This window comes from Rhineura floridana, chromosome 12, assembly GCF_030035675.1.
Source record: "Rhineura floridana isolate rRhiFlo1 chromosome 12, rRhiFlo1.hap2, whole genome shotgun sequence".
Lineage (NCBI taxonomy): Eukaryota > Metazoa > Chordata > Lepidosauria > Squamata > Rhineuridae > Rhineura > Rhineura floridana.
In genome coordinates this window covers 45,166,706-45,183,563 of record NC_084491.1, presented here as the reverse complement: position 1 = coordinate 45,183,563, position 16,858 = coordinate 45,166,706, and the positions used below count along the sequence as shown (strand labels likewise).

The 16,858-nt window shown below is 53.5% G+C and overlaps 1 protein-coding gene across 2 annotated transcripts; it reads left to right on the top strand.

Moving 5' to 3' along the window:
* Positions 1-1,893: 1,893 nt before the first annotated feature.
* On the top strand, positions 1,894-16,094 carry BACE1 (beta-secretase 1). 2 transcript variants are annotated; one of them, XM_061593265.1, is made up of 9 exons: positions 1,894-2,163; positions 8,608-8,696; positions 10,160-10,376; positions 11,578-11,715; positions 12,038-12,172; positions 12,541-12,642; positions 13,216-13,365; positions 14,209-14,380; positions 15,324-16,094. In XM_061593265.1, exons 1-9 carry the CDS (start codon positions 1,900-1,902, stop codon positions 15,569-15,571), a joined length of 1,515 nt encoding a protein of 504 aa, XP_061449249.1. In that variant the 5' UTR covers positions 1,894-1,899; the 3' UTR covers positions 15,572-16,094. The 2 variants fall into 2 exon arrangements, with proteins under 2 accessions (XP_061449249.1, XP_061449248.1); XM_061593264.1 differs by having other exon boundaries at positions 14,176-14,380.
* The last annotated feature ends 764 nt before the right edge of the window (positions 16,095-16,858 follow it).

Below are 16,858 nucleotides of genomic sequence, written 5' to 3'. Positions count from 1 at the left end.
GAGGACGGTCCGACAAGCGCGACGCTTGGGCGGTCTGCTACCTCGGCGTCTGGACCCACCTCGGCCTCCGGGTCGGTCCTGGGCCCGCGTTATCCTGCTCTGATTGGTCGCGGGGTGCCAAAGCGACTCCCGATTGGCTTGAAGAGACCCGAGACTAAGGCCTTATGGGACTTGTAGTCTTTGTATGGGAGCCCGACAGGGCTCTCTGCACGCCGCGTAGCAACTCCCTAGCAATCCTGCAGGCTTACAAAGCCCCCTAGTTATTTACCTTCCTCCGTATCTGGGGGGCGGGGCCTGCAAGAGGCCACAGTTGTGTGTGCACGCTGAGGTTGCCCCCTGTGCACTTAACGGTCAGCCGCGCTGGAGGACTACTACTTGCAGGGCTTGGCTGGAAGATCCGAGAGGGGGTATCATTTGACTGCCGCAATGAGGCCCTCTGCCAGAGGTATATAAATCTTCATCAGATAATAAACTACAAAAAATCAGTTTAGACTAACCAATAGTCTGCAAGGACAAAGTGGAGGGGACACAATCCCACCAGCTCATCATCAGGTACTCAGACTGCAACAGTAATGCTGCACATCTTCATAAACACTCAAGGACATGAGAATTTTATTTTTATTTTAAAATGTGCATAGGCCCCCTTTCCAAGCAGAATCCCTCAAGGCAGCTTACATGTTAAAAATTCAAAAATACAACAGCAATGCAATAAAATACAAGGTAATTCCTACAAACCACCCCCAGTGCTAAATGGACTAGCAAGGACAAAACAGAGAGCCCAAAATACAGAAACACAATTTCCCCAGATAGCCCATTACAAAGAGCAGTAAAGAAACAGAATCATGCATAAGCCTCCCAAATCAAATTCCTGATCAGAGTCTTTCCAGCCATTGCAAAGGTCAGCTTGCAATGAACTCCAGGAAAGATCTCCATCTTTCACAGAACTTAGTTGTTGGTAAATGGGAAGCGCCTCTGTTCTTGATTGTAACATGTGGACAGGCTGATAGTGGTTCAGGTCCCCTCGCTGGATCGTCGCCTTGTAGTGGTGAGTGGGCTTGCGTGTTCCAATGAACCCTATGAGCTCATGAGTCATGTACTCCCAGCAGACCCACCCATGGCGGTAAGGTCAAGGGAGAGGAACTAGACAAAGAACGATCCAAGAATGTCCTCAACGGCAGAACGGGCGGAGGATAACAATGTGTATGTTACAACGGCTGTGAAGGCGCTTGAAGGCTGCAGCAGATAAAAGACTTCCAATTGTGGTATCCATGCCATTGGATCGATCGCTGGCGGCCTCTCGGCGGGACCCCAGAGCCAAAACAACTTGGCCAGCCTGGGCTACTGCTCTGCCTTTCGAGCCGGGCACGCCCGCCAGGAAGAGTCTTGGACGTCTCGCCGGAGCCGCCAGTCCAACAAGAGACCCGAGCGCCTTGCTTCTGCTGCTGCGGCCGCTTCCTGGCCCTCCCCACGGAAGCTGCTTCTCCTGGCCCGGCCCGGCCCGGCCCAGCCCAGCGGCATCAGCTGGGCCAGCGCGCGGAGGAGGAGGCGGTGCCACGAAGCCCCCCCAAACGCGCCTGCCGCGTGCGCAGAAGGAGCTGCCTCTCCCGGTTCGGCCCGCCGCTCGCCCGGCCGCCGCGGACTACAACTCCCAGCGAGCGCCGGCAGAAGGAAGCCTTTGCCTCGGAGAGCTGCCCCAGGGAGAGCGCGGAGCCTTCGCAGCTGCTGCCCGGAGCCGGCGAAGAGCAGCAGGAGCCGCGGCCCGGCGGTGCCCGATGCAGCTGCTCCTCCCGCCGCGGCCCGGAGATGCTTCCCGAGGCCGCTGCCGTCGCCGCCGGGCCGCTGTGAAGTAGCTTCTTCCTCCTCCCCCTCGTCCCCCCGCAGGAGCCGAGGAAGCTCGGCATGGCTCGGGCGCTGCTGGGCCTCCTGCTGTGCCTGGGCTCCGGGGTGGCGCGCGGCCCTGTCCAGGCGCCCGTCGGGCTCTGGCTGCCCTTGCGGAGCGGGCCGCTGAGCTCGCCGGAGCCGCAGGCGCAGCGCGCGGCCGAGGAGCCGGACGAGAGTGTTGGCGGCGGAGGCGGCGCCTTCGCAGGCATGCTGGACAATCTGCGCGGCAAGTCCGGGCAGGGCTACTACGTGACGATGACGGTGGGGAGCCCCCCGCAGAAGGTGAGCCGCCTCCGGCCAGGAGACGAACCCAGGCGAGGGGCAGCAGCCCAGGCCGGCCGGCGTGCTGGTGAGGGGGCGGGGGGACTACGGTCTGCAACAGAAGGGAGCCCTTCCAGAGGCGCTCAGAGGGCTCCGTGGCCAAGGCCCGGGATCCATCCTGCGAAGACGGTTGGGGGTGTTACAAATGGGGCGGGGGGGCGGCTTCCAAAGACCGCCTCGTGGGTTCAGGGCAGAGGCAAAATTTGCACCAAGGACTTTGGTTTGCTCGCAGCTCAGCCTCTTAGCCGCTCTCGGGAAGACCGGCTGCAGTCACCCCAAACCTTCAGGGGTTCTGGCTGTGTGGGGCACGGCGGCGGCGTCCCCTCGTGCAGCACCCTCAAAACCTCTTGGGCGGCGCCGAGGATTCCCTGGGGCGTGGAGGGGGACTGACAGCCACAAAAGGCCTCTCTTGGCGGAGACGGGAAATGCTCGCGCTCACGGCACAAGCCGCAGGCCAGAGCCCCGACAGCTTGGCAGAGTGGCCGACCCTCCCTGCCCTGGGGAGCCTGAGCCCGGGCACAGGCAGCCCGCTTGCCTCCTTGTTCACGCCCTGGACTGGCTTCACCGCTGGGTGGAAGTGATGGGGAGGAAGAGCTTGTTGCTTCGACCCTTTCAAAGCCCAAACAGTGTTTAAAGACACACCAAAAGGCAGCCAGCTGGGTCCGTTAATCAGACTTGGCCTTTCGCTGAAGTCGGGTGCCTTTGCCCCCCCTCTCCCGCAGGTCCCAGGCCTGCTGTGACTCTTCACCTGTTCACAGGCAGAGCACAAGTGTCCCTGGCTGACATGAACCAGCCTTCTGCCTTTCCAGAGCAAGCAAAACAGTCCCTGTAGACTGAGATGTTTTTCTGGAACTGAAGCAGCTTTGTTTGCTGCCCTGCAGGGCGCAGGCTATGAGGCAGGGAAAGTGTTTTTTGTAGAAGTGCAGCTACTGAGGGAAGAGGAGAATGCAGTCATTTCTTGCTATGTGAAAAAGGAGCGTTTCTTTCCTCTAATACAGAATTGTGGAGGGCCGGGCTTCTGTGCAGCAATTGCCATTTGGAAATGAGAAGCTGGTTATAGGTACTATTGGAGGAAGAGCTTGCTTTGAGTGTGTGTGAATGGATGCAAAGGGAGAAGTGGCATTTTGTCTTGCATGCAAACACGAGGTTGCAGAGGAAGCCCTCTGTGCAGCCTGATGCACCTGGGCAGATGTTGGGGTTTAAGCTGAGCTGCAACTTAGCCCTGGGAGTTATTTTTAGTGCCAGGTCTTGGCCCTGAATCCTGTGGGGTAGTGATGATAGCAAGCACCTCTGAGGATGTGCAGAATGCCTTTCCCATGCCACAGCCAGCCCTCATGAATGTGGGATTTTGGGAGAGAGTGAAGAAAACAAGGGCAGGAGTCTCAGCACCTTTGCTTTTCAAAGGCAGCCCGTGGTGTGGGTGAGGGGCTTTCTGTGTCCTCCTTCCACTGGGGAGCTGGCTCTGACAGCTGGGGAAAATGCCACAAAAATGCCTCCCTTGCCTTGCCTAGCCAAGCAGGTTTGCTCCGGGCTGCCTGATTCCAGGAAGGCTGCCTCTTCAACTGGCTGCGTGCCAAGTGAGCAAGTTGCCAACAACATATGATGCTTTTGGTGGAATTAAAGGCTCCTTATATAAAGTGTGTGTGTGTAGGCGAGGAGAAAAAGCAGAAGTATATTTGTTTGTGTGAATAATTGATACCAGGTATGTATATGAGCACTTTTATTTATTTAGTGGCAAAACTCCAGCTAGTGAATAAAACCCCTCTGCAAACTCACCCTCCAAAACCAGAGCAATGCTGGCATTACTTCCCTAAAATACTCAGATTCAGACTTTGGCTCTACAATGATGGTGTCATGTCATGTGGATGAGGGAAAGTGTGAGTTTGTGAAGGTAAATTTTGTGGAGTTTGGTGGCCAGCTTCTGTGTGTGTGTGTGTGTGTGTGTGTGTGTGTGAACGCGCAAGTGAGTCTTGCTTCAAAAGCCAAGCAGTGCCGCCTCCAGGCTTTGGTGGGGGAGGCGGCTTGAGCAGAGTATCCTCAGTGGGGACACTGCGGTGTGCAAACCATTGACTTTTCTGGGTACCAGGTGCAAAGTGAGAATGACACTGCTGATGCGGGGGGCGGCTCACCTTGCTGTCCTGTGGAGTAAAGGCTGGCTTCATCTCCCTCCAGGACCCACTTACAGGTTGGCGGGGGGGGGGGGAGGTCAGTCCTCTGCCTGAGATGCTAGGCTGCTCTTTCAAGGCTGCTGGAGTCTGTGTCTTGGTGGGGGTCACTGGGTGGGAAAAACAAGCTCTGTTTGGGGAAAGGGTCACATTTTGCCTTGTGATTGACTCAATGGTGCTTCCTCCTGGCTACAAGAGCATCATGCTGGCCAATGTTATGCATGATCATTTTGTAATTGTTTTTAATTGCTGTAAACCGCTCAGAGAGCTTCAGCTATTGGGCGGTATATAAATGTAATAAATAAATAAATAAATAAGCTTCACTGATTCAATAGGCCTTAGTCCTGAACAGGTGTGCATTGGAGATCACTCTTCACATTCAGGCAAGGAGATGGTGAATAGCAAGTAGCAGCAGAAGCAGAGCAGGCCAAATTTGCCTGCAGGGTTGGTTTAAGTAGGTGGGGGAGCTGGCCATTTTCATTTTCATCTGTTAATTTAATTAAACATATGGCAATTTAACATTGTTGCATGGTGTGGATAGCAAGTATTTAGAAAGAGACAGGTGGAGGGTGGTTAAAAAATTATTGGAGGGGATTTATGGGAGCAAAGTCTGCCCTGTAGGTGCTGGTGCTGTGCCAAGTGGGCCCATGTGCATGTGCACATATGCATATACACCATCAATGCTGCAGCCACTGTAGTTTGCTGATTAGTGCAAAACCAGTAAGTCCTTCCCTGGCATGCTGTAGCTAGAGGATTAGAAGACAGGAGCTCTTGTGAGGTCAGGATTAAGGCGGCCCAGCAGGGAGATCCATTTTATTTATTTATTATTTGATTTATATCCTGCCTTTCCTCCCAGCAGGAGCCCAGGGTGGCAAACAAAAGCACTAAAAACACATCAACACATCATAAAAACAGACATTAAAATGCGTTTAAACAAAACAACTTTAAAAAAAATTTTTTAAAAAGCTTTGAAGACTTTTTTTTAAAAAGGATAAAAAACGTGTTTTTTTTTAAAGGGTTTAAAAGCATATTAAAAAGCAGTTCCAACACAGAAGCAGACTGAGATAAGGTCTCAAGTTAAAAGGCTTGTTGAAAGAGGAAGGTCTTCAACAGGCACCGAAAAGATAACAGAGATGGTGCCTGTCTAATATTCAAGGGTAGGGAGTTCCACAGGGTAGGTGCCGCCACACTAAACGTCTGTTTCCTATTTTGTGCAGAACAGACCTCCTGAAAAGATGGTATCTGCAGGAGGCCCTCACCTGCAGGGTGCAGTGATCAACTGGGTATATAAGGGGTAAGATGGTCTTTCAGGTATCCTGGTCCCAAGCTGTATAGGGCTTTGTACACCAAAACTAGAACCCTGACCTTGGCCTGGTAGGTGTTGAGGGTGTTTTACCTGCCCAGGTTTATAGATGAACAGATGGGATTTAAGTTGCCAGGAAATCCAGCAGTGGTGTGCTGCTGTTTCCTCTGGGATGCAGGGAAGAGGCTGTTTTGGTGCAGTGCATAATTGTTTGTGGTGTCCTGGGCAAAAGTAGCTGGTAGGGTTCTGTCCTCTACACTCCCTGCTGCAAGAGGTGCCTAGGTTTTTGTATCAGATGTGTTTCATCATCAGATGTGTAAAGTGGAACAAGGAGGTGGCTTAAAACCAAATTAGAAGAGGAGAGGTGGGAAAGCATGGAAAAAACCTCCAGGGGCAGAGAAGGGCTTTTTATTGAGCCTGTTTCAAATTGAATTCTTCTTCCAGGGCACTCCAAAGCACAACTAATTTCACTTTCTAGTTTCCAAAGCAATTTTACAACAGTCTGGAGATCAAGGACTGAAATTGGTTGTGCCTAAGAAAATCCTGAAACATGCTGGCTCAATAAAATGTCCTTCTCTGCACCTGGAAGAGGCATCGCTCCTTTTCTTTTAAGCTAAATTAACTTGGTAAGAACAAAATATAGCAAAAGCACAAAACTAACTCTGTTTGTGGTGGATCATTAACAAAGAAGCTCAGAGGAATGCCAGATCAGCTCTGTGTGCCTGTCTTACCGCATTTCGTTCTCTCTCTGTTGACCTGCTGGAGTGTACAGCCCATATGCACCTAAGGCCAGTTCATACCTGGATGCAATGACTTGAAAATGTAAATGTACTGCCTTCAAGTCGATTCCAACTTGTGGCAACCCTGTGAACAGGGTTTTCATGAGGCTGAGAGGCAGTGACTGGCCCAAGGTCACCCAGTGAGCTTCATGGCTATGTGGGGATTCAAATCCTGGTCTCCCAGGTCGTAGTCCAGCACCTTAACCACTTAGCACTTGCAAAAAAAGCCAGTTGCAGCAAATCACTGTGTTTGTGGTGACTCAAAAGCTCTGCCTGAACCAGTTGTCATCTAGGTTGTTCTGGTCTTGGTCTCTAAGGTCAAATGTGGAGAACTTATGGCCATCCAGAGGTTGCTGGATGCTTGCTGGAGCTGATGGGAACTGTTGTTCAGAAACATCTGGAGGGCCAAAGGTCCCCCTCTCCTGCTCAGTGGCTGCAGCACAGTTTGCCTCCTTATTTATGTCAAGGGTCATTCCTTGCCATTTGGGTCTGCCCCTAGTTCTGGATCAGCTATGGGATTCGCTGACCTACAGGAGCATCATGTTACTGTGCCAGGTGGGTTGCTGACCTATCGGAGCCTTGTGTGGGAATGGTCAGGAGGCATAAGGGGGGGGATGCCTTTGTGAAATGCTGTGATAAAAATTGTAGGAGTAGCAGAGCTAAGTGCTCTTGTGCTGTATAAATGCTTTAAGGAAACATTGAATGCAGCTGAGCACTAGTGCACTCATAACCTAGAGAATCCTCATGCTGTGCACAACGGCTAATGGCTGCTGATGGACCTTTAAAGTGAGCCGTATGGAATGGAACGATGATGAATTTTGGTGAAATGCTGTATTAAATATAGAAGAATCTTATGTGAATGATTCTGGAAACAGAGCCAACAGATATCTGGCATCCTGCTTGTGATCTCATCACGATGAGGCACATGTGCCCTTTCTTCCCGGAACTGTAGAGTGCACATGGGTGCAAATGCTGCAGTCTTGCCTGACAATAGCAGAAAACGACCTGAGGAGATCTCCACACTGCCCTTGCCTGCTCGCTTTGGGACTGCTTAGATATGCAGGGCTATGAGTGGCTACTTTGTTCTTTATGTGGCCTTGCGCTGGGTGAAACTCCTTCCTAAGCTGCTGGGCTCAAGCTGGTGCGGTCCCCAGGTCCCCATCCAGGGGCCCTTTGCTGCATGGCTACCAAGGAAGGAGAGGTGGTGCTCTCATGCAGGGAGGGCTCCTCAATCAGAATGAAGCTCCTCATGTGGGGAGGGTGCCTGTGCTGCCCCCCACCTGTTGCTGGACAGCAGCTCCCATCATCCCTGATGACTGGCCGTGCCAGCTGGTGGAGCAGATGGGAACTGTGGTTCAGCAACAGCTGGAGGGCCACAGAGGACAATGCTCCTGTGTTGTTTCAGACAGAACCACTTCAGAATAACCCCGTTTTGAAGTTTTGACCAGGCAAGGTTAGCTGGCTCTTTTTGCTGTGCCCATTGTTCAAAAGGTTAGGCTGGGTGTTGGGGGTGGCGGGGCGGGGAGGAAGCAGGCTCCTTCCAGTCGCAGCGCCCCCACCTTGGAGTCTGATGGCTCTGACCTTCCTCCAGCGGCACATGGGAACTGATATGCCTGCAGCTTACTGCCGTTGTTGCACTTCCTCCGGGACACCGGCAGAACCGCGCTGAGCTGCTGCTGTCACTGCAGACCAAGGACAGCAGATGAAGCAGGGATCTTGTGCTCCTGGCCCATCTCATCCTTTGGGGGGAACACACATGCACATAGGTATTATCTTCCCTGGGGGAAACTTGCCTGGCACTTCCAGCACTTAGAATTTTAAGAGGTTGTTGCCAGAACCAACTGAAGATTTGCATCTATATTCCAAGCTTGTTCTCTGTAGCCAATATTTAGATCTTTTCTGCATCAGGAAGAGTTCTGTGTCGTCCGAAAGACTGCATGTTCCTAACACTGACAGAAGCCGGTCTTACAAAAGAGCTTGTGCTGTTTAACCTGTCTTGTGTTTCTGGAGCTGTGATGATCTAACCTGTTAAAAGACGGCAGTGGGTGAGCATAGGCAGCTCATTGTGCCAATGGGATTCAGCAAGCTGATCTGGGCTGCCCTGCAGTTATCTGCGTGCCTCACACTGACCTTCTGCTCCTCCTTCCTCTTCCCCCAGCTGAATATCCTTGTGGACACAGGGAGCAGTAACTTTGCTGTGGGTGCAGCCCCTCACGCTTTCCTGAGGCGGTACTATCGGCGCCAACTGTGAGTATGTTGGGAAGGTGGCATGGGGCAGGGTAGCTCTGCTTGCAAGGCCCTCCTGCCCGCCCCGCCTCGTCCACCAGATGGTCATGGGCCTTGGCCTTTGCAAGAGCCAGGCACGGGGCTGGTGCCTGTTCCACCTGCCTGTCTGATCAGGGTCTTCCTTGAGCATGTGGCCACAGGCTGGCATTCCGCGGGTGGCACCAGGTGACTTCCGCCCAGACCAGGGCTCAATGGCTTCTTTCTGTGCCGTGCTGTGAGAGACGAAATGCGGAGAGCCTGTGTGGCCCTCGAGCTGCTCCAGGGCACCAGGGACAATGGGCAAGGCCAATTCCCTGCCTTGGGCAGCTCAGTGCTGCCTCTCTGTGGTGGGGGGAAGTGAGAGAGAAGCAGTGGGGGAGAGCGAGGGCCAGGTCAGAGCCCATGTGCTGATGGGGAACTTGGCCTGCAGCAAAGTGAGGCAAGCAGTGGGGTGCACAGGCAGACCTGCCTCAAGGTCATCTGCTGCTGAGCAGACACACAGGAGCATGAAGCCCCCGCCCTCCTGGGACCCCAGAATGCCCTCTGCAGCAAGCACTGCAGCGTTGCAGTTGCTCACTTCTACCAAGAGTGCTCTCGGAATGGTTGCCTCGGTCCATGAGCCTCTCACTGGCTGCTCCCCCTTGCTCGGATCCAGGAGCACCCCCAAACCATCCAGAATAGATGATGATGATGATAAACTTGGTGATAATAATAGTAAACTTGATAGCTAATAAAAATAAAATGGGACATGAGACATTGGCAAGGGGAGTGAATGAAAAATAGAGAAAAATATCAATATTTATTTATGTAGAATGTTTATGTTCCAAGTGGCTGAAGCAGTAAAATAGCATAACAATCTAACCTTCTATTTATTTATTTATTTAAAATATTTCTATCCTGCCCTGCTACCCTATAATAGGGCACTCAGGGTGGCTTACAAAAATAAAATCAACCACATACATAATAAAATTATAAACAGCAAAATCACAAAAACATTAAATAAATTAAAATACATAACATACAATACACACACACACACATATATAGATATAGATATAGGGATTGGTACTATTCTAGGAACAGTGAGCTGCTTTCTACCAAGTCAGGCCATTGTTCCATCTAGCTCAGTATTGTCAACACTGACTGGCAGCAGCTCTCCAGGGTTTCAGACAGGGCGTCTTTCCCAGCATTACTGGGAGATGTTGAGGATTGAGCCCGGGGCCTTCTGCACGCAATGTAGGCTCTCTGCCACTGAGCAGGACCCCTTTCCAGCAATTTCTCCTGTACTCTTCCTAGAGTTTTCTAGGCCTTGATGGGCAGGTTCTGGTGCACAAATGCCGATGCCCAGCTTGCACCCTGCGCATGCACCCAGCCCTCCACTTGCCTCCCGCCTGCCTTTTCCCATGCCCTCACTGCCATGCACCCTCTGCCTGTGTCTCTTGCAGCTCCAGCTCCTACCGGGACCTGCGGAAGGGGGTCTATGTGCCGTACACGCAAGGGAAGTGGGAAGGGGAGCTGGGCACCGACCTTGTGGCCATTCCTCATGGCCCAAACGTCACTGTCCGTGCCAACATTGCTGCCATCACAGAGTCAGACAAGTTTTTCATCAACGGATCCAACTGGGAAGGGATCCTTGGCCTGGCGTACGCTGAGATTGCCCGGGTGAGTCTGGCATCAGTGTGGGCACATTTGCTACTGTGGAAATTGTATAATGCAAGTGGCATCGTAAACCATTCCAGCACAAATTAGCACTGCAGAGTAAACTTTTTGTATTTTCCTTTACTCTCTTAGTGGAAATGCATTGGGCAGTTAACATTTATTAAAATCCCCTAGTTTTCCAGTGCCATTTTGAGGCTTGCCTTTGAAGTTGCATTGCAGCCCCAGAAGCAAGCAAAGCAGGGTACCCCTCCACAGAGGGAGAAATCTCTCTTGAAGTGGCTTCTGGCAAGTGCAGGGTGCTTAGGTGGCCAATCTGGCTGATTCTAAAATTGAGCTGCTTCCTCTGGTGGGCACTGCCCTCCTGAATGCCACCTACAATGCCACTTCCTCCCTCTGAGGGAGGCTTGGAGGGTGGTGACGAGGGAGACAGCCTTTTCAGTGGTGGCTCCCCAGCTGTGGAATATGCTCCCCAGTGAGGGCCAGCTGGCTCCTTCAGTGTCATATTGTCGGCGCCAAGTAAAGACGTACCTTTTCTCCCAGGCATTTGATAGATTGAGATGATGTTTTGTTTTAATGCGCTGCCACACCTTCCTATGGCTGCATGGGGGGTATTGCTGTGGTTTTGTGGTTGTTTATGGTCATGTTTTTATAGGGCGCTTTATTTGTTTTTGTTTTAACATTATGTAAGTCACTTGGGGACCTTTGGGTGTCAAGCTAATAATAATAATAATAATAATAATAATAATAAACAATGCAAAATTAGCCTTCTGCCAGTCCTCTGCAAGACTGTAAGCACTTTGTGTGGTAAACTGTGCTAAACCTGAGTGGCTAGCCACTCTGTATTTCCGGTCGAGCAAACAGATCTTTGCACCTTTGCCCAGAAGCAGCACAGCAGCTGCCTTGATTGGAATGTACCATCTCACCCAGGGATGGGGAGCCGAAGGTGCCCCCCACAGTGGTGTTGGGCTCCTCGAGCTCCCATCAGCCCTAACCACTGGCTCTGCTGGTGGGAGCTGGAGTCCAGCAACTTCAGGAGGGCTACAGATGTTTCCCATCTCCCGCTCCTGGGGATTCCAGCGCTGTCAAGAGAGGAATCCCCATCAAAGCCTAGCAGGGCCAGCCTGAGAGCTTGAAGCCCAGGTCAGCGTGTTGGGCCTGCTGCTCATTCCTCACTGATTCTGGGTCCCTCGCTTCTCCCCTGCAGCCTGATGACACCCTGGAGCCTTTCTTTGACTCCCTGGTGAGGCAGACCCAGGTGCCCAACATCTTCTCCCTGCAGCTGTGTGGAGCAGACTTTCCGTCAAACAACTCGGAGGCTCTGGCGTCTGTGGGGGGCAGCATGGTGAGTGGCAAAGGGGCAGGGAGGGTCCCACTTCTCTCTGCTGTTGAGGGCAGCAGCTGCCCATCCAAGGCAAATGAGAGGAGTGTCTCTGAGCACATGCAGTGTCTTTCCCTCCCTATAGGTCATGTCATGCATTTGCACTGGGGGAGCAGAAGGGCTTGTGGGGGTTGCAAGGCCTGGAATTCCAGGCAGCTTTGAGCTTGCAGCTGTTCAAGCAAGCAAGGAAGCAAGAAGAAGTGGAGGGTAGGGATGAGGCAGCAGCCCTCCCTCCCCCCCAGCCCCTTCCCCAAATGCTTGCCCTGCCACATCCCTTTTCCTGCAGATCATTGGGGGCATCGACCAGTCCCTCTACGTGGGCAGCATCTGGTACACCCCCATCCGGAAGGAGTGGTATTACGAGGTCATCATTGTCAAGATAGAGGTCAACGGTCAGGACCTCCAGCTGGACTGCAAGGAGGTGAGGGGTCCAGGAGGGGGTGTGGCTGGTGGTGCCACCAGTCGGGTGCCTCAGTTCAGGGCAGGGGTGGAGGCAGCTTTATAGGCCCACCTTTTGGCACAGTGGGGGTGGGGGCTGTTGCGGCTTGAGTCCTGTCCTTGCTCCTCTAGCCAATTACTTGCTGCAGTCCACCCCCACCAGCTGCCCCACCCCCACCCCATCTCTGATTTGAGATTTGGTTGTGCTCAGCCTGGCTGCAAAAGAGGAACCAGCAGAGGCCAAGTTCACCCTCCCCCCCCCAGCATGGAGTTGCTGGTCTGGGAGTTGCACACATCACCTTGGGGAGGGGGGGCAGGTTAGGAACCTGAGGGTCTTGCCTCTTCCCACAGTACAACTACGACAAGAGCATTGTGGACAGTGGCACCACCAACCTCCGGCTCCCCAAGAAGGTCTTTGAGGCAGCTGTGAAGTCCATCAAGACGGCCTCCTCGGTGAGAATCGCACAAGGGGGGGCAGATGGTTTGGGGCTCAGCACCCTCCGCCTCTTGGAAAGAGGAAGGGTGTCCCCCCCATTTGCATTGCCCCAGGCTCTGTGGCTTGTGGCTGGCCTCCAGGTGGGTTTGTGGTGTTGTGAAAGCTCCACTAGGAGTCCCTCGACTCCAGGACCAGAACATCCTGATTTTGCATCTGGTTGGTCACTATGAGAACAGGATGCTGGACTAGATGGGCCCCCACTGGTCTCATCCAGCAGAGCTGTTCTGAACTTATGCAATCGGCACATATTGGGAAAAGGAGTTCAGTTGCCATAACTGGGCATTGTCTGTGAATGTGTACCAATGTGCGTGAAAGTGGTAAGATCCACTCCCCACCACCACCACCTCCCCAGAGCATCTCCGTGCCTAGATGTCCTATCATGAAGCTTCATTGCACCACTGAGGGGTGGGGGACAGAACCTGGAGGACCTTCATCATTGTTGACTTGGGACAATGGGGGGGAAATAAAAAATGGCACCCCTCCCTCCACAATCTGGTCCCAAGAAGACCCCCTCTGTCCCTCTCCCACAGACGGAGAAGTTCCCTGATGGCTTCTGGCTAGGGGAGCAACTGGTTTGCTGGCAAGTGGGCACCACTCCCTGGCACATCTTTCCAGTCATCTCTCTCTATCTGATGGGTGAGACCACCAACCAGTCCTTCCGGATCAGCATCCTGCCACAGGTAGGTGCCTGAGTCCACTGCAATGTGTGTTTGTAGCCGGGGTGGGAGGGGAGAGAAGGAGAGGCAAGGAAGGGGTCAGGAGTTTTCTGGGAGTGAAAAAGAAGATTGTGAGGAGAGACTGAAAGAACTGGGCATTTTCAGCCTTGAGAAGAGAAGACTGAGGGGAGATATGATAGCACTCTTCGAGTACATGAAAGGTTGTCACACAGAGGAGGGTCGGGATCTCTTCTCGATCGTCCCAGAGTGCAGGACACGGAATAATGGGCTCAAGTTGCAGGAAGCCAGATTTCGACTGGACATCAGGAAAAACTTTCTAATTGTTAGAGCCATACGACAATGGAACCAATGACCTAGAGAGGTAGTGGGCTCTCCGACACTGGAGGCCTTCAAGAGGCAGCTGGACAGCCATCTGTTGGGAATGCTTTGATTTGGATTCCTGCGTTGAGCAGAGGGTTGGACTTGATGGCCTTATAGGTCCTTGAAAGTTTGAGCTAAAAGCTGGAGCGGATTTTACTGCCCCACTGCCACGGTGCCACCAGGCACCACTGATCGAAACGTGGCATGCACACAGGCAGCCATGCAGAAGGCAGTGCACTTTGGAAAGTGCTGCTGAATATGAACAGGGCTCAGTCCTAGCACTTGTGAAATAATAAATCCAAGCGTGACTGAGCATGGGCAGAGTGCTTTCCCCACTTCTCTGGGCAACCACAACAGACCTGAGCTTAGAGGGCAAGACAATCAGCAGGAAATGGTTTGAGTCCCAGTTGTTCTCATTTGGAGAAGGGAGGTAGAAACCTTGTTGTTCTGCAGCTGACCAAAGGCCTCTGCCTCCACCTCCTTCAGCAATACCTGCGGCCTGTTGAGGATGTGGCCACCTCTCAGGACGAGTGCTACAAGTTTGCCATCTCCCAATCTTCCACCGGCACCGTCATGGGTGCAGTCGTCATGGAGGGCTTCTATGTGGTCTTCGACCGGGCGCACAAGCGCATTGGCTTTGCTGTCAGCGCCTGTCACGGTAAGGCTGTGCGTGAGAGTCAGGAGCTCTTGCCTGCAGAAGGGGGGTGATGGGCAAGCAGCCACCAGACAGAGCCACTGAACAACACACCCAATTGCCAGTGCTTGGCCCTTGCTTTGCCACCCCACCCTGCCCTAATTTGAACTGGGTCTGAGCCCTCAAACCTCTTCTCAATACCAGGATTCATCCCTGCATTGTGCAGAGTTGTAACACAGTATAGTATCTCTCAGAACATGCACAGAGTGCCTTGTCACACCCAGGCCTCGCACATCTTGTATCAAGGGAAGGACCTCTGCCTTACTTTGTCACCTCATTTGCCCTCCATAGCCTCGAGTCCCCTTTGTGCTGGGGAGCGCTAGCCAATTAGAGGAGGTCACAGAGGACTAGGCTGGCCACTGATCTGATGTGGAGTAAGGCAGCAGTGGGAACAGACAGCTCAAGAGCCTGATTGGCCCCATTTGGCCCCTCAGGCTCTTTCAGCCAAGCAATGCCCACTTGGCTTGCACCTGCTGCCATCCTATGTGATGTCAGGGGAGGGGCAGGTAAAGATGCCATCTGGGCCACAAGGGGGGTTGCAGGGGGCATCAGCTGGCCATCAGTGCTTGCAGAGGGCAGGACTGTGTCTTTGCCTGCGTGATTTCAGAGCGGGTGGGCAAAAACAGGTGACCTGCTGTCACACGTGGCTTGCAGGGGCTGGAGGCGATAATTCCCCACCCCTGGTATCAGGCAACACAGGAAGCTGCCTCCTCATAGGCCCTTGGCCCATCTAGTTCAGCAATGTCTGCACTGACAGGCAGCGACTCTCTGAGGGCCGAGTCGGGTCTTTCTCAGCCCTACCTGGGAGTGCTGGGGATTGAACGTGGGACTTCCTGCATGCAAGTCATGCGCCTGACCACTGAATGGGGCCCTGCGCGTTTATATGTTGCATCTCCGCACTCCCCAGCTTCAGTGCATGATGAGTTTCGGACAGCAGCCGTGGATGGGCCCTTTCTGCATTCCAACATGGAGGACTGCGGCTACAACATTCCCCAGACGGACGAGTCGACGCTGATGACCATCGCCTACGTCATGGCTGCCATCTGTGCTCTCTTCATGCTTCCCCTCTGCCTCATGGTGTCCCAGTGGCGCTGCCTGCGCTGCCTGCGCCGTGGCCACGATGACTTTGCGGACGACATATCCTTGCTCAAGTGAGCTCTCTTCCTCCTCCCCACGCCCAGGCCCGTGCTGGCAGCAGGGGGCACAGATGTAGGCAACGCGGGGAGCGAGAGACTCCCCCACCTTCTGCTGTTGGAGCAGCCTCCCCCCCTACCCCGTGGGTCTGCAACTGTCTTGGGGCCGCCTGCAGCTGGGAAGGGGGCTGGTTGGCTGACCGAAACGCAGCAAAAGACGACATGCAACTCTCCCTCCCGTAGTGCTGGAAGGGCAGTTTACCAAGGCCCTCTTCTGCCCGTCGGGGTGTGTGAGGGGTGCCTGCTCTTGCCGTGCCAGGAAGAGGAGTGGCACGTCTGGCTGGTCGGTGCAGGCAGGCTGGAGCCGTTTCCCATCTCGGAGCTCCAGGGCCCTTTCCCCCTCTTTGCTCCAGAGCTCACATGTGATAGTGGCAGTGGGGCTTCTTGATGAGGTCTCGCGAAGGGTTTGCTGAGAAAGGCAAAGGGCAAGGCCCCAAGGCGTTGCTTCTATGTAAAGCTGATGAGAGTGGGTGTTATTTCTTAAAGGGTGTGTGTTGTGTCTCTCTCTCAAATATATATAAATATATATATATATACACGTAACTTATACAATGGCAAACAGAAGGGGGGAGTCTCCCCCTGTTCAGGGACCTGTTGGCTCCCACTTGGACCTTCCCTGGCAGCCCTTCTTGGGGGACTCCCCAAAAGATGCTGGGGCTCAGGCCAAGCGTGACTCCCAGGGGTCACTCAAGGCAAGGTTCCAATTTGTTGGAGGTGACCGACTGAGGAAGGGTTCCTGTCTCTGGTACCGGACTGGTCTTCATGGCCCGCAAGGCCCCTTTTCAGTTGCAGGAGTTGAAAGGACTTTTGGCGCCAGGGCTGAGACAGAGCAGCTGCCTCTCCTTCTTCGAATCCCTGTGGCTCATGCTGCCTTTTCCTGGGGTGTTCCCCAGCTGGGGCTTTTCTTGTCAAGGGGCAGCCCATCCTCCTAGAGCCCCCCTCCACTCCTTTCCTCCCCCATGAGCTGGAGTTGGGGTGGCAGGCACTGGATGCCCAGACTGGGTGGTGCTCTGCAGGGCCTCCTCCTCGTGGGGAATCCAAGCCCTCCTTCGGGGGCAGGGCTGATGAGAGGCATGGTCCAAAACAGCCAAAGGGTGCCAAGCTGCTCAAGGCTGCTTTAGGCAGGCATCAGCCAAACCAGGGCTGGGTGTCTCCCTCCCTCCCTCTGTTTCCTGGCTTCAGTGCTTTCCTCGGGACTTATTCTCCACTTCTCAGTCCCGCTGCTGTGGAGGAGCAGAGGGCTCAGGCA

Excerpts from the sequence above, each read along its gene's own strand:
- BACE1 (XM_061593264.1), top strand. The coding sequence starts at position 1,900 with ATGGCTCGGGCGCTGCTGGGCCTCCTGCTGTGCCTGGGCTCCGGGGTG. Across the intron at positions 8,697-10,159 it reads CGGTACTATCGGCGCCAACT|CTCCAGCTCCTACCGGGACC; the intron begins GTGAGTATGTTG and ends TGTCTCTTGCAG. Across the intron at positions 14,381-15,323 it reads TGCTGTCAGCGCCTGTCACG|CTTCAGTGCATGATGAGTTT; the intron begins GTAAGGCTGTGC and ends CGCACTCCCCAG.